This window comes from Glycine max, chromosome 19, assembly GCF_000004515.6.
Source record: "Glycine max cultivar Williams 82 chromosome 19, Glycine_max_v4.0, whole genome shotgun sequence".
Classification (NCBI taxonomy): Eukaryota; Viridiplantae; Streptophyta; class Magnoliopsida; order Fabales; family Fabaceae; genus Glycine; species Glycine max.
In genome coordinates this window covers 51,042,009-51,057,841 of record NC_038255.2, presented here as the reverse complement: position 1 = coordinate 51,057,841, position 15,833 = coordinate 51,042,009, and the positions used below count along the sequence as shown (strand labels likewise).

General features: G+C 32.9%; 3 protein-coding genes and 1 long non-coding RNA gene across 5 annotated transcripts; 2 read left to right on the top strand and 2 right to left on the bottom strand.

The window, feature by feature from the left end:
- Positions 1-1,006: 1,006 nt before the first annotated feature.
- On the bottom strand, positions 1,007-1,880 carry LOC100305853 (uncharacterized). Its single transcript, NM_001250748.2, has 3 exons — positions 1,691-1,880; positions 1,462-1,583; positions 1,007-1,339 (listed from the first exon to the last, which is right to left on the bottom strand). Exons 1-3 carry the CDS (start codon positions 1,841-1,843, stop codon positions 1,216-1,218), a joined length of 399 nt encoding a protein of 132 aa, NP_001237677.1. The 5' UTR covers positions 1,844-1,880; the 3' UTR covers positions 1,007-1,215.
- A 3,618-nt stretch (positions 1,881-5,498) lies between these two features.
- Positions 5,499-6,812, top strand: LOC121174152 (pumilio homolog 23). The gene is made up of 2 exons (XM_041012787.1): positions 5,499-5,928; positions 6,135-6,812. The coding sequence occupies exons 1-2, from the start codon at positions 5,855-5,857 to the stop codon at positions 6,589-6,591; spliced, it is 531 nt and encodes a 176-aa protein (XP_040868721.1). The 5' UTR covers positions 5,499-5,854; the 3' UTR covers positions 6,592-6,812.
- A 181-nt stretch (positions 6,813-6,993) lies between these two features.
- On the bottom strand, positions 6,994-7,780 carry LOC121174151 (uncharacterized). The gene is made up of 2 exons (XR_005889996.1): positions 7,237-7,780; positions 6,994-7,151 (listed from the first exon to the last, which is right to left on the bottom strand). It is a non-coding gene; the product is annotated as an uncharacterized lncRNA (long non-coding RNA).
- A 2,992-nt stretch (positions 7,781-10,772) lies between these two features.
- On the top strand, positions 10,773-14,459 carry LOC100812708 (uncharacterized). 2 transcript variants are annotated; one of them, XM_003553759.4, is made up of 7 exons: positions 10,773-10,923; positions 11,008-11,310; positions 11,383-11,435; positions 11,693-11,730; positions 11,814-12,132; positions 13,021-13,334; positions 13,601-14,459. In XM_003553759.4, exons 1-7 carry the CDS (start codon positions 10,911-10,913, stop codon positions 14,130-14,132), a joined length of 1,572 nt encoding a protein of 523 aa, XP_003553807.1. In that variant the 5' UTR covers positions 10,773-10,910; the 3' UTR covers positions 14,133-14,459. The 2 variants fall into 2 exon arrangements, with proteins under 2 accessions (XP_003553807.1, XP_014627417.1); XM_014771931.2 differs by having other exon boundaries at positions 11,008-11,435.
- The last annotated feature ends 1,374 nt before the right edge of the window (positions 14,460-15,833 follow it).

Sequence of the window (15,833 nt, the reverse complement as noted above, 5' to 3'; positions counted from 1 at the left end):
ATTATACTAACATTACATGGGGTGACATCATCTCACGAGGTGGTGTAATACATGACTGATATTATAATTAATATTTTTTAAAATAAAAAATGTAAACGTACAAGAATCAATACTAAAAATACAAACAGAGATAAAAATGAAAAAAATGTCAACTTATAAAAACTATTTTCATATTTAAACCTTTAAATTGTTAATTATAAATTCAAAATATAATTTATATACTAAAACTATTTACTTATCTTTGCACTCAACAAATTAAAATACTAATTTCTTACTGCAACTATGAAAATGTCACCATGTCTTCTCACTTTTAATCATTAACTTTCTTTCATTTTATAATGTATTTCTATTGTTTTTCTATTATTATTATTTTAATTTTTATTAGCTTATTATGTGATTCGATGGCTCGATTTAAATTAGCTCGAATGTGTAATTGGGATAGTTCAGTTCAAATTGCCAATTTTTCTGTATAAAAAAAATGAATCAATTCAAATCAATTAACATTGATAGTTCGGATAAAAATATCTCATAAGTTTAAATTAACTCGATCTGTGATCACCCTATTTAGTATTTACACTTGGAAAGTTTGGCTTAAAAATAATAATAATAATAATATCAAGTGATTAAGCCTTTTAAATCATAACTTAAAATTACACCATTTCTTTCATTCCGTGAAGAAGGAAGCAACTCTTTGTCGGGTGTTGGTTGAAGGAAACATTGCATTACAATTGAGGTTTCAGTCAGGTACATGTGTTGACATATAGCATGACTTAAACAATGAGTGGTCACTGGTCAGATAGGTTGGCCCCTATAACCCATGCCGTTTCTTTCGAGGAATTTAATTAATTATTTCCCTGTTTAATGTCATGTGGGTCTGAAGAGTGAAGATTAGTGACCACGGCAGCAAAGACAAGTATAACATTGGAAGATCATTTTTAAAATCCAGCAACTTACGCATATCATATGTTTTTGCCCTCGATCGCCTTTTTAGCAATTGCCTTATTTAGAATACAAAAACATACAGACAATTAAATTTATTATTGCTTTGTGATAGGAAGTCATCTTCATTTTCTATCAGATAATACAACAACTAGTCGAAAAGGAAAGGCAATTAAGAAAAGCATTGCCATTATAAAAGTTACAACTCGCAAGACCCTCTGCACATACAATCAAGTCTTAATTTCTGATGATACACATTATATGTTGCTAAGCTTATTAGCAGAATGAGTTAAAGCCATTACAGTTCAAGTCCTTTTGCAGACCATCATTCGAGTTCTCTCCTTTAACTATCTGAATCCAACTTTGTCGTAAAAGAAGATTCTTCGTGATTTGAGCATCTCTGAACCCATGCCAGCACAAGATAAGTATTAAAAGTACTAATTTGGATTTGGAGTAATAAACCTCTGATTATTTTATTTTATTTTTTGTTGATGATGTTAAATACAATACAAAATTGGGTACCTTGGACGATTGGTCGTCTCTGGAATTCTTTGGAAACAAGGCCCTTCATCATACCCTTCACAAACTATTTCTCCAAACTCATCTTGGTAGCAGATTATGCCCTGGGAGTGATCTTCATAAACCTGTTTAATTAGAGACCAAGTGGACATTAATTAACACAACTTACCAAAAAGATCTCTTTCACAATCAAAGATAAAATTAAATGACAGAAAAAGATGAAGATATTGACCTTGTTCTTGATGGATGCTGTGATCCTCAGTACCGATGCCTTTTTCATTGGGACATAGCTGCGTTTGGACATCAATTTTTTGTTGGGGTACTTGAGAAATGATCCATATTTCTGAATTGGGATTCGAATTGAGGAAGTACAGTTTACAGCCATCAATCAAATTCCTCCAGAGTTCTCCGTGAGGAAGAATAAAATTGGTGTCGGATTGGCCCTGCCTATATAGTAACGGAATGATCAATTAGTTTCTTATTAATGGTAGGCATTGGTTTTGTTTGTTTATATTATAAATTCAATTATTGGTGGCTTGTGTCTTATCATGATGCATTAAAATATAAATAGTCATGTAGGGCCAAAGTCGCTTATCCCTTACTTTAATTGCCGGTGAACTCCAAGTCACAGTTTTGGTTCATGCTTGATGGTGCTTCTCTCTTATCATTAAGTTGGTTGGTCCATTCACCATTTCACTATGGAATGAATCTGTTATTTGCTCTTGTTCGATAACAGTTCTCAATTTCCATAGTGGGTGTGAATCATAATATAAATGACACAATAATAATGTAACCAACACAGAGTGCGGATAAGTCCTGCAGCATGGCTTTCAGATAATTCTAAGTTAAATTAAATTCGATTTAAAGAAATTCACTTATATTTTGTAGTTTACTTTTCTGCTATTCCCGTTCAGGCCACGCAAGCTAGCAACCACAAATAGGTTCACTAATTATCAAAAGAATTTGCCAGAGGCAGAAATATGGAGCTATATCTATTATCATCGGTATCAAAAGTTTGTGAAAAGATAAAGTACGAAACCATGACTTACCAAATTCGACAAATTATACTTGCTGTCATGCAGTGATTTTATAGGATATCAATTTTCACTTCTCCATTCAGTCAAGTATGGTCATGCGTTCTTAACAAACAAATAAATGGACAAATTCACTAGAGTAAATAATATAAGCTTCTGATAGTATAAAGAGGTTTTATATTATTATTTAATTATAATTGATATTTATGATAAATTTGTTTATTTTTATAATTATTATTTTTAAAGTCATATTTATTATAATTTCTGATTGATTGATTTTATAATTTTTTGTATTGATATTGCATAAATTAAATTATTCATTATATTTTGCACAAATTATTTCATACCAAATAATTGTTATAAAATAGTTTTACATAATTATACCAGAGAGAAATCTTAGAAATATACTTTTTAATATGTTTTTTATAAAATATTTTTTTATTAATTAAAATTTATTAAAAATCTAAAAATTTTATGAGTTTCACCTCATATTTAATAAAGTCATCTCTTGATTATGTAAATTTTAATAAATTTCAACTAATAGAAAAGAATGGTTAGAAAGAGTGCCTTAAAGAATAGTATTATTCCTCTTTGTATATTTATTACACCTTAAAAAAATCTACGACTTCTATACAAAGATATAAATTTCAATAATACAGTGTATTGTTATTTCTTGATAGTAAAAAATATTCTAATTCTAAATTGAAATAAATTTACAAATTTATTTAATTATTATTTAAAGGCACTGCATGTGAAGATGACACTGTAAGATTACATGGATTTTTCATGTAGGTTATGATGGTTTTGATATAGAGTCGTGTCTAATTTAAGGTTTTCAAAACTTTTATTACCTTCAACGATGATTTCTCTAAATATAATTAAGGAGTAACAACGTCACGTCAAACCAATTGAGTAATTGAATTTCTAACTTGATGGAAATTACATGAAAAGCTAAAAAAATAATGATAAATTGTTTTTATTTTACTCGCATAAATATCTTAATTCGGTGCTTATTAATAGATAACAAACTCATTCGTAAAAAAAAAAAAAAGATAACAAACTCTTAAAACATGTATAACAAACATTACACTTGTTTTATGCGGGTAAATCAAATTTGACCATTTGTTAGGATTTATCCATGATCCATTCAATACATATGTAAAATTCAATCCAATCTATTCAATTATCTTAAAAATATATATGGCTAGATCGGATGGAATAAATCATTCAATTTTTTTTAGAAAGATGTAAATTATATTAAACCCAAAATGATACAACAATAAATGAGATATATCCCGCAGCTAAAAAAGATCAAAAGTCTTTCGAATAAATCATTTTATTACTTCTATCACTTATTACATAGATAATATTATCTTTTTGTTAGGTAAACGGTAAAATTTATAGAACTATTATGAGCACTTAACCTTTAAGTCATATTGTATTTATCTCTTCGTTATGATGAACATATATGAAAGAGTACTATGAGGTATAAACACTTAGGCATATAGACCGTATTATATATTTGCTAAGGCAAATGGTACTACAAGATTCCATGATAGATATTCCAATAATTTTTAAAAAATAAACTACGATAATGAAAACACAAGAAAAAATCTCCAAAAATAATTTTTAATCTTTCAAAGTTCACATCTATCTCTCACAAATTATTTCTCCTTAATACTTGTTAACTTGTAAATTTTACCAATCTACAGCTTGACACATAAATTATATTACGATCAAAGAATAATGATAACAAAATTATGGAGGACATGATTTTTAATTCCATGAGAAATAAATAATTTATAAGAGCATTATCTCTAATTATTCATAGAAAATATAACTAAAATTTCTCCATGAATGGAATAATCATATAAAAATTGATGCTAAGTAAATTAGCTATTGAACTATATAGAACCAGGTTAATTTCTTCCAATGAATCTAAGCATAAGAATAATTACGAACAAGTAAAGAAATTAAAAAAAAAAACTCCAATTGATAATGCTTAGAGTTTGGAGGAAACCTATAGATATCCTGATATTTAAATTTTCTATAATATTGCATTCACAAAATGCATGGTCAATCTATGTCATAAAATAAAGCTCTATATGTATGGGTTGTGTATATCCCAAAGAGCTACAAATAAAGAGTTTTAAGGAGTGGGTGTCACTCCTTTCAGCTCGAAGCACTCTTTCGGTGGTAATGTGTCTCATGAGTGGAAGGAGTTTGATGAATTCTGAAACAATGGAGGGAAAGGTGTGAGGAGAGTAAGAAGAAGAAAAAGATGAAAAAGGTGGAGTGAGGGGGGGAGATGCAAGAGGATCACATGTTATTGAGGGTTTTCTATGTTCTGGAGCTTCTGGGAAACACAAGCGCAGATTGATTACAAAGTATGCCTTCAACTATACGTCTTGCATTTATGTTCTCTAGGAAATTCTTATTTATGCAATTTTGCTAGAGGGCTTAATGTTATGAACAAGATTTTTATATTATGTTTTCTATTTCTATATTAAACTCCAAAATTTTCATCATTATATCACATAATTTATGGGATTTTTGTTCAAGTTTTATTTCATTGATACATGCACAAGAAATGAGAGCAATTATTTGGCAGAGATCTAATTTATTTTATTCAAAGTTAGAGTTTGTCCCTTTGTGGTTTAGGATCCTTTAGATAATGCTTTCTTTTGACTAACACTAAAGTTGAAATATCATTTGTGATACTTATAAAATTGAGGGGATGTTAAATTCCAAAATTGAGAGTTGATGAGCCAAAACCTAAGTTTTGAAAGGGGTATTTACTTTTTCCCTATCGATTTTACCTTAAATTTTCCAAGACATCAAGTTGAAAATATTAATAAATCTGTATTTAATGGATTTCAAAATTGCTACTTTGTTGTCTCTATCTTTTCACTTTATGCCTTTCATAACTTATTTTGAAGACTTCCGAAATTCCGCTAGGGTCCAATTCTGAACGGTAATAAATACCAGGGCTTTGCAATATTTGATTGATTACAATTCTGTATATTCCATTTACTATAGAAGTTCCCAGAGAATTCATTAAAGGAATGTTTCCAACAAAAATAGTTTGTTCTTGTATGTCCCTACTACTTTTCCAAATTAATCCCGCAGATACATATAATTCAGCAGAATATGTAAGCCATTCATATACAGCATCTTTTTCGTTTATTAAGGGTTCTAATAATTGATATGTTTCTACAAATAATTGAAATTCAATTTCTTATCTGTATCCTCAATTTTAAGGGCATTTTGGAGAGGTTGCACTCCAGTCATCTGGTGCTTTTACCATTGAAAAGTGCTTCACTGCAAGTAATCTGTCACTAAGAGAGGCTATAGTGTCTGAGATGTTGGCTGTGCGAAGTGATCTTTCCAAGACAAAACAGGGCTCTTACCTATTAAGGAAACTAGATATTGACGGGTATGCTCTTGTCTATTTAGTGTATTATAGAATTTCCAGAGTATTACTTTTGATTGAGAAAATATATTTCAACTTCTTGTGTGCTCAAACCTTATGAGTATGACATCTGATGGAAAGTTGTACTGAATGTTGTTTGGTTTCAGCTTTGAGTTTATAAGTTTATTGAAGTTAATCTTCATGATTTATACGCTGCTTTATTACCACAGATTTGCTGCGAGTCCTGATCATTGGAGGTCAAAACAAGCATCCCAAGAATCTACTTATAAAGATTTTTATACCATGTTTGGTTCCAGTGATACGAAGTTGACGAAAAATTATGCCTTTCTTGCTGACACTTCAAATAATAAATCAAATAAAAAAACTGTAAAGGAAATGAGTAAAGAAATTGATCAATCCCTAGGTTCTGGTGCACCATTTCTGAGCACCCAAAACTTCAAGAAAAACCCAAAAAAAGAAAAACACAAAAGTAAGAAAAATGCTCAGACTAGTGGAGATGATGATAACTCTAACAGGAAGAAGAAAAGGTCTAACAAGGAAAAGGTTGAAAGTGGGTTTGATATTGCTGCTACTGCAGCAACCAAGAAGACATTGAAGAAACGACGAAGAGATGGTGACCTTTCCGAGGCTTCTCTGAAGAAAGTGAAGGCATCAAATGCAGAGTGAAAGACAAGTTTTTTCCGTAATGAAATTATTTTAAAGAGAATGATGGCGTAAACATGTCAGCAGGGTCCCCAAGATTTAATGCGTGAATGTTAGAATGATTTCCTATTTGCTAGTAATTTTTGTATCATTTTACCATGTAGCATAGACTATGTAACTGGCAAATTGCATTAAGAAAGGTAGTTACTGCAAAGTATGACTTTTTTTAATCTAACGAATTTCCTTAGCACCTCCTTCCCCCTCGCCCCAATATACTGTGATTTGCTGGATATATATATGACTTCAGTACGAACTTGGAGATCATTCCCCATTTTTAGAATACAAATATTTTAGATTTTAGGTATATAAGAACTCAAAAAGCTTGGTTGGCAAAACTGTAAAATTCAATGTAAATTGCAATACATATAAACATTGCCACTTGGCAGTTGAAAGGTAAGATACAAGTAATCAAGTATACACTAACAGATATGTTTGTTTCAAAAGGCGCAATTGAAACAAAATTAAGGAAATAAATATTGCTGTTTGTTCGGTCTGTCTGTCAATCATATGTTGGAGGATTGAACCTGCAAAAGAAATATGATTTTTCTGTCAATAGTAGGGTAGCTGCGTATAACGGAAAGGCTGGAAACTGTTAATAGTAAGTGTTACTTGTTCTGTGTGGGATTTGATTTGCTTGGAGGTATCCTTCGGAAACTGGAATCCACCTGCTTAGAAAGATTCTTTCTATGAGCGTGCAAATCTATTAGAGCGTGACGAGAAGATGAAGTCTTGCTTGATGGCCAAGAGTTCACTTGTATTGATGGGAGAACCTCAGCTTTGGCCCTGGTAGACCAGGTTAATGATAGCAGTGACAGTGTAAGAGCAAGAGTAGTCAGTGCTATGGACCAGCTCTTCATGGTAGTGAAGGATCTTGGTTCTTATGGTCGCGATGCTTGTTGCATAGTGAGTCAAGTAAAGCTAAAGATAGTGAATTCTGAATTATATATTAGTGTTGATTCATTTCTTATTAGTTATTACTGTCTGAAATGCCAAGGATGTTGGGATCCGATGCCATTTTGGGTTCATGTGGGATCATGTGCTCAACTTTTGACTGCTGCATCTTGCATTGTCTGGACTTTGGATTTGGTGAAAATGGAGACAGAAATCTCAGAGAGGTCATGTGATAAGCCACGTGATGGTACTATATCTTTAAGCTTTTAACTTTTGAGAAGATATTCTTGATATTGAATATCATTAGACGATGACTTTATAAATCAGCTAAACGCTATGTAGCAAGTGTAATCGAAGTTAGATTCCGCGGCACCGCTTCCGCTAAAATATCTTCCTTCTTTTAACTTTTTCTTTATTTTTAAACAAATTATCACTGTTTTCTGTTTGTTTTTGGATTCTAGATCACTAGAAGGCTTACTTAAATTAGGGGGCAAAGATAAACATTTTTAATTAAAAAGGATATGAAATGGGGGATTTAATATGGCTCCATGGAAAGAAAATTGTTATCTTATACTAATTATGTTTCCCACTCTTCTTTGGAATACTAAATGTTTGGATGAATAATTTGTCACTCTCAATTCTACCTTGATTTGTAAGTTTGTTTTATAGGATTGCATTTGAATGGGCATATTTCTTCTTTTTCTTTTAGGCCGTTTAATCTTGTACTAAGTCTACAAGAAAATCCAATCCTACATTAATTAATTCTTCCTTAATAAGCAAATGTCCTACACTGCCATTTCAACCACCAGAGCCTGTAATTGTAACATCTTTATGAGGAGTTATTGATCATTACATTAGCTTTTGTAATTCAACCGAAAGTGGAATGGTTTGCTGCAAAGGTCAGAAGCTACTATTTTCCGTTTTAAGGTTTTTCTTACTTATTCAAACTTGAAGCTGTTTTTCTGTTTGTATTAAAATATGCCCGTTACTTGGCAGCTATCAAGTTTATGATGAAGAAATCTCCAACACATGAACTATATCAGGAATGCTATTACGAAGCCCGTGAACTTGATCTGCACGAGAACTTTTCCCAGGTACTAAATAGCAGTTTAATTGTTGGTTTTCTACCCACTTATTTCACTTGTTAATAGAGTTTATGTTTCTTTTTGTATCAAAAAGTGGTAGAATGCCCCAACGCTATTTTGCATATTATTAATAGAGTTTATGTTGAAGCATGTGATTTTGATATTGAAGAGATTTCAACAAGCAGGCTCCATAATTTTGCATATTGGATTGTATTTACATATCGTGGTGGTTTGCTTTGATTGGTTATTGGAGGAAGCAAAGCAAAATGTTGTAAACGAAGCAAAACTGAGGAGTAACTGGAAAACAGGAATAGAGAAAGTGAAAAAAGGAAAAGTAATGTGATAACATGGTGGAAAGGTGACAAGAAGAGAAAGCAGATAACAAAAAGGTTTGTGGGTTTCGGGTCCAATTCCAATATATAAGTGTGAAGTACCGGCGTCCAACTTCTAGTTCTTCAAACACACTTATGTGGTGACTTAAATGCCATCAATAGAAATATGGCTTCTGCTGAATCAAATTAATATTTTCAATTCGAGCTGAGCTCTATGGGCATACACTTGGATTTTTATTTTGCATCTCGCCTCTTTCTTACTGAAATTCTATGCTACCACCTATTTCTTCTTTTTTTTAGTTTCAATTTTTAATTTTTCAAAACGTAATTAGTCCTACACATGCTGAAATCACGATAGTACCCTTAGTTGCACACTCATTCTTGCGCCTCACTTCTTTCTTATTCAAATTCTACACTAGTACCTAATATTTTGGGTTCAATGTTTAATTTTCCAAATCCATTCGGCTTTAAGCCCGAAGAATTAGACTAGTCTAGTGGTGAAGAATTTGAAAAAATTATACGAGGTGATAAATTCAAACTTAATCATCATTATCATTGTTATACCATTAGAAACGTTCCGTCCTTTTCAGCCTATCGGAATAATAAATTAATAATGTTGTACACCCTCTATTTAGGTGTGACCACAACCTGTATATATGATATAGATACAAGAATTCATCGAAGCTATAAAATATCGCAAATGAGTGATTGACAGACTAGATACTATCATACTAGTGTTAATGAATTTATCAGGATGCTAGCTGAATCAGAGAAACTGTGCAACAAATCAATGAGAGTTTGTTTGTGATTGTTGCTGAGGAGAGTGATATTGTTCCTGCAAAGAGGGCAGGTAATGGTATTTGTGGTGACATCTTGGTAGCGACCTTAGCTTTCCTCCTTCAGAGATTTGGCATAGACACACTGCACAACAATCTCCTTCACCATCACCACGACTATGCAACAACCTTTGGATTGTGTATTTTTGAACAACTACGTACAATGGCTGTGAGGGTGGTGATCATGTTGGCTCTTGTGCTTCATGTAACAAGTAGAAGATAAGTTATATTCCAGAAAATTACATTCTGGATAGACTTTTCCCAAATGTAAAAATTTATATTTCAGAAAAGTTATTCTAGAATAGAATGTAAATTTTTATTTCAAATTAAGTGTTTTGAAAATTTAAAATGATGCAGAAAACAAGTTATATTGTAAAGAACCTTATAATTCCGATCAACGAAGGAAGATTATAGAAAATTGTAAAGAACCTTCAAAGAAATGATTGCTAATCGTTGACGTCAAATTTTAACAACCTTGAGTGTACCGTGTACAGTATTAACGGTACTGCTGATTATTCAGAAGAAGAAAAAAACGGTACTTGTGACCCTTTTTTATTTTTATTTTTTTTAAAAGTAGAGACTCATTTATGAGAAATTATCTGTGATATATGGTACTGATTTCTTGGTTGTAGTATTAGTTCTCATTTTTTTTAAATAACCCTTGTAAAATGTCTTTTTAGTTTTGATCTGTTATTTTATTTTAGTCCTTGTGGTATGTAGATAATTTATTTGTCTCTATCAGATATTTTAAAAAAAGAATAATTTAAAATGAAAAAAATATCATGAAGAGTAAAATGATATTAAATAAAATAATAAGAATTAAACCCCAAAAAAGAAGTTAACAAGAAATATAGAATTTTATAAAACGAAAAAGATATTTGACCCATCGTGATGGGAGGTACAGATAACAATTTATGACTCTGGCATTTGAGTTGGAGCCGAATGATAATTTGGGTTGGGCTTGCGTGGTGTCATAAAGGTAGAGAATGGATCTATAAATAGGAAGAGAAAGAAAAGTGTGGGATGTGAGGCCCAATAAGAAGTCGATGAAAACAATACATTATCCTATTTGGTTCGGCTTTGTGGTGTGCGTGCTTCTTCTTCCAATGCACTTCTGAATTGCACTGACCCGAGCTCCCATGCCTTTGTTAGGTAAGTAGTCTCACTTTCTGCTCCTAATTTGATCTTCTTGTGTTGTACATACTACATAGCATAACATGTTAATGTTGTGAGCAGAGATAACAAATGCGCAACTATCCTTCCGGTATTCACTGACAATCCCAATGCCACACCATCATGCTAAAGGAGGAGGGTCTTGGATTTCCTTCCGCAGCCTTAGAATTAGAAACTTGAATGTCATTAAGGCTGTTGCCACCTTGGATGCTAAACCTCGCTTGGATTTGGATGCACCTCACCCGCCTGGCTTTTTGCTCGAATTCTCCGACCCACCTGATGATAGGGAGAAGTTGAGAAGATTGAGAATTTCCAAAGCTAATAAAGGAAACACCCCCTGGAACAAAGGACGAAAGCACACTCCTGGTACTTTTTACTCTTTTCTTTTCTTTTCTTTTCTTCTAATTTTCATTTTCTCTCTTTCCATGTCACCTCCAGAGACTTTGCAGAAAATCAAAGAAAGAACAAGGCTCGCAATGCAGAATCCTAAGGTGATGTCATGTAAGAATATTCTTTATGTCTTTGTTCAACATAGCATCCAATCCATCTTAATTCAATACCATTTTCACCTTTTACTACTCACAATTTCAAATCACACAATATCTCTTATTCTCTGCTTCATGTAACAGTTTCTTATAATGTTGTTTTATTAAATGTTAACATATATCTGAAAATGAGGACATGGAATGGTTCTTGGGTTTTTTAATTTTGGCTTGTATAGATTTCTTGACAAAATTTGGTTTTGCAGGTCAAAATGAAGCTCATTAATCTTGGGCATGCACAAACGTAAGTATATGCCTTTCCATGTTACTAGTAAATACTGCTTCTTTGTTGCTGATAAGTATATGCCTTCTTTATTGATTGCACAGTACAGAAACAAGAAAGAAGATTGGTGTTGGAGTGAGAAGGCGATGGGAAAAGAGGCGTGGAAAGAAAATGGTGCAGGAATCTTGCTGCACTGAGTGGCAGAATTTAATTGCAGAAGCTTCTAGGCAAGGCTATGTTGGTCAGGAAGAGCTGCAGTGGAATTCTTATGAAACTGTGAATGAACAGCTGAAGCAGGACTGGTTGATGAGTGTTGAACAGAGGAAACAAATGGCAAGGACACCATCTAGCAAAAGAGCACCCAAGTCCCCTGAACAGAGAAGGAAAATTGCAGAAGCCATTGCTGCCAAATGGGCTGATCCTGTAAGTCTATGTTAAATACATTCAACACTTGAAATTGGGTGATTTATGGTTTTACTACAACTAAGTGTTTCCTAGAGTTTTCTGCATAATTTGATTACTTTTAATACTCAACTTTGTCCCTCCCATGTATTAACTAGAATGTGTGGTATTTTTGGTATCAAATTTTTTAGACTTGTATGCTCATTGACTTGTCATGTATTCGATTGTTTGATACCATCACACCATTTTTTTCTTATAAGCTCCTAAAGTCTTAAGCAGTTGTTTGTTGTAAGACAAAGCTCTCGTAACTGATTTCTGTAAGCTACCTGGATTAATTAGAATATGAGGCTTAGTAGTAGAGGTGTTTTTCTCCTGTTGGAAACTTTAATTTTACTTTTGTTTTAGCTGTAAAACCTGTCTATGTTGAGCTGTTTCACAAATTGTCTTCCAAATTTCAATAATTGGTGATTATTGCTAAAAAGTTAGGTCGAAGGCCGCCCATGGTTCGAATTCTCTATTATACAAAAGTTGGAAGGGGAAGGATGAACTGTAGTCAGAATAGTCAAAGGTCCAAATCATAAGCTCCATGTTTTAGATGGAGATGTTGTTACCTAATTACTCTCATTTTTTTTTTGTGTCTATAATTGTTACCCTATCTAAAGTGAATGTTGATATGTATCTGTTTGGTCCATCCTTGCTGTGGAATTTGCCTTGCAGTCTTACATGTGTTCAAAGTTCAAGCAACTTGTTACACCAAATGTGGTAGATAAGTTTTGTCAAAATAGTGTACCCTAACAAATAATGTTTTGTCAAAGTACTCCTGTTAAGAACCAAAGCAGATTTGGGGGCAAAATCTTTCTGTTACTATTTCTCTCTCTTGAAGACCAATTTATTTTTCTGCTAAATCAGGAATACCGCGAAAGAGTTTGTTCTGCATTGGCCAAGTATCATGGCAGTGAAGTTAGAGCTGAAAGGAAACCTAGAAGAAGGCCAAGTGATGGTACCCAACCTACCAAGAAGAAACCTGCAAAAAAAAGAGATATTGATACTAGCGCTCATGTTAAGAATGACTCCAAGACCCGTAAGCCTATCCTGTTGAAAAAAAGCAAATCCCCAGCCTATAAGGATCCTTTGGTGAATTCTAAGCTTGAAATGATTAAGAATATTAGAGCACAGAGAGTTGCCGCAGAAACCACACAAACTCAGGCCATTGAACAAGCAAGGTAAACCCATGTTCTACTAGCAAGGGTCTGTGCAGAATATTATATTATTTTATTTCAATTATAAGTATATACCCCTCCCACCGTTTTTCCTTTTCTGAAGTTATTGGCCTCTTTGTTTCTATGGTCATGGTGGATACACTAAACATTGGTCAATTGAGTTTGGTTTGTTTTGGAGATTAGGTCATAGAAATACAGGTTTTGATTTATTTGATCTATATTGTAGTAGTTATCCTGTATACATTCATGAAATGATATGTTATGCACAGAGTATTGATTGCTGAAGCTGAGAAGGCTGCCAAGGCACTCGAGGTTGCTGCGACAAAGAGTCCTATTGCACAGTCTTCTTTGATAGAAACCAGAAAGCTAATAGCTGAAGCTATTCAATCACTTGAATCCATTGATACACAAGCTATAACTGAGGAAAAAGGATCAGCATTTGAAGTTCTAAACCAATCTCAAATGGCCCAAGTAAATGGACACACAATGTTATCATCAAGTGACTACAAGTTCTCTGAAGATTTTGGCAAATTTTCCTTGGAGAAGCCAGTTAATGGTGATGCTGAACTTCTGCTAACCAATGGTTGCACATCCTTACCTTTTAGTTTGAATAGTCAGATGAATGAATCTAGTCCATCAAATCAACAAAGGGAAGCAGAACAGGATCAGAGAAGTGAATACGAAACAGATCCTTCTCCAACAGTGATGGGAATTCACTCCCTTGAAAATCAGACAATGTCTGTAGTAACTAAAAAGTGGGTTCGTGGAAGGCTCGTTGAAGTGGCTGAAGAGAAACAATAAAATGGGTAAAAAAGCTTAGCTCAGTTTTCAAACATTAATACAAAGCAATGTCATATTGTTTGTTGCGTTATAAAGATCATAAATGCACGAATATTTTCTGCTTTAATAGTGTGATCATTGCTTGCTCACCCATTCACTCCTTGAAATCAAGAGGTGAGTTGTATCAGCCCTGCAACAGCCAACTACGTGTAGTAGACAGATGGAGGAAGACTAAAATAGATAGCTATCACTAAGGAAAGAGGGGTGGTTCACTGGATACTTGTACTTGTTTTAGTCATGTTACATTAAACTGAGTTAATCGTATAATTATTGTTACATTACAGCGTATCAGTTGATCTTCTGAGTAGTTTTGTAGCCACTGCACAGATTTGAACCCAAGCAGTCAGCTTGGAGAATCTATTACTACTACACTTGAATTATGAAGAGTAGGGTAGTGTTGCTCAAGGGTCTACGAATTTTTCTTTTACATTTTTTTGTTCAAATATCTGGATCTGGACTTCTTAATTGGCCCTTAAAATACTGTATGACAATTGACCAAACTTTTTTTTGCTTTGCTCATTTCTGGTAGTAATATAGTTGAATATTATAAGTTATATGTTAGTTTTAACGTGAAATATGAAATCGTTGGGTGAAATGTGCATAATAGAAATAGACTATGTAAGGATTGTAAGTCAGCCATCCACCAATCCCTAGGCAACCTGGATGTATATGGCAGTATAAAACTATAAAGGACTAAAAAAACGGATAAATGTATCTTTTGCCTAAGCCTACATTAATTTTGTTGCAATTTGTAAAAATTAGTTTCTTGATGGGCAGCTAATTTAAGTATGATGCATAGACCCTATGAAATTCATGGACCGCGATCAAATGTATTCTATGACTCTGAACTTGGAAATTAAAAAAGTGAAACAGGTTAATTGTCTGTTTTCATTAAAATACAAACTTGGAATTACATGGACTAGGTACAACTAAACTGCAGAATGTAAGGATCAATGAGCAGAACAGGATTCAGATTTGGTGGAGTTGTTGATATGGGATTCTATAGTGTCCTCAATCTGTTTCCTCTTGGCTTCTTTCTCTTGTTTGGCTTTTTGAATCTCCTTTTCTACTTCCTCTTTCTGCAAAAAGAGAATGTTATTAAAAAAAGGTATGAAAATGAAATATAGTTTGTTTAGGTAGGTGGGTGTTAACTCGTTGGCAAGTGCATCAAATTTGTACTTAGATTAATGCAAACCCAATTTACAAGCAAAAGATAATAAATTTAAAAGAAAAATAAAAGATAAGGTAAAGATTTAAAAGAAAAGATAAAAGATTTAAAGATAAAAATAGAAGATAAAGAAAAAAGATAAGATAAGAAGAGTGAAAGATGAGAAAGATAAAAGATTAAGATAAAATAAATTCAAAATATGATAATGTTGGGACTGGACTTGCCTTGTCTGCCTAGCATGTATGTCTAGCAATGATATTTTTATGAAATATTTTTTTGTTGTTCTATTAGAAGTTACCCTCTTCTGATTGTCTAACCCCTAAAAAAAAAATGTAAAGATGAGACTAGAAAAAATCCAAGACTCCTTTTACATTGATAATTATGAGAAATACATCATACATCGCTTAATCACTCATGGTCATTGAGAGTTTTACACTAAATGGGGTACAAAAACGGATGAAATAAAAATGTGAAGGAAAGTAAGGGAGTGAATG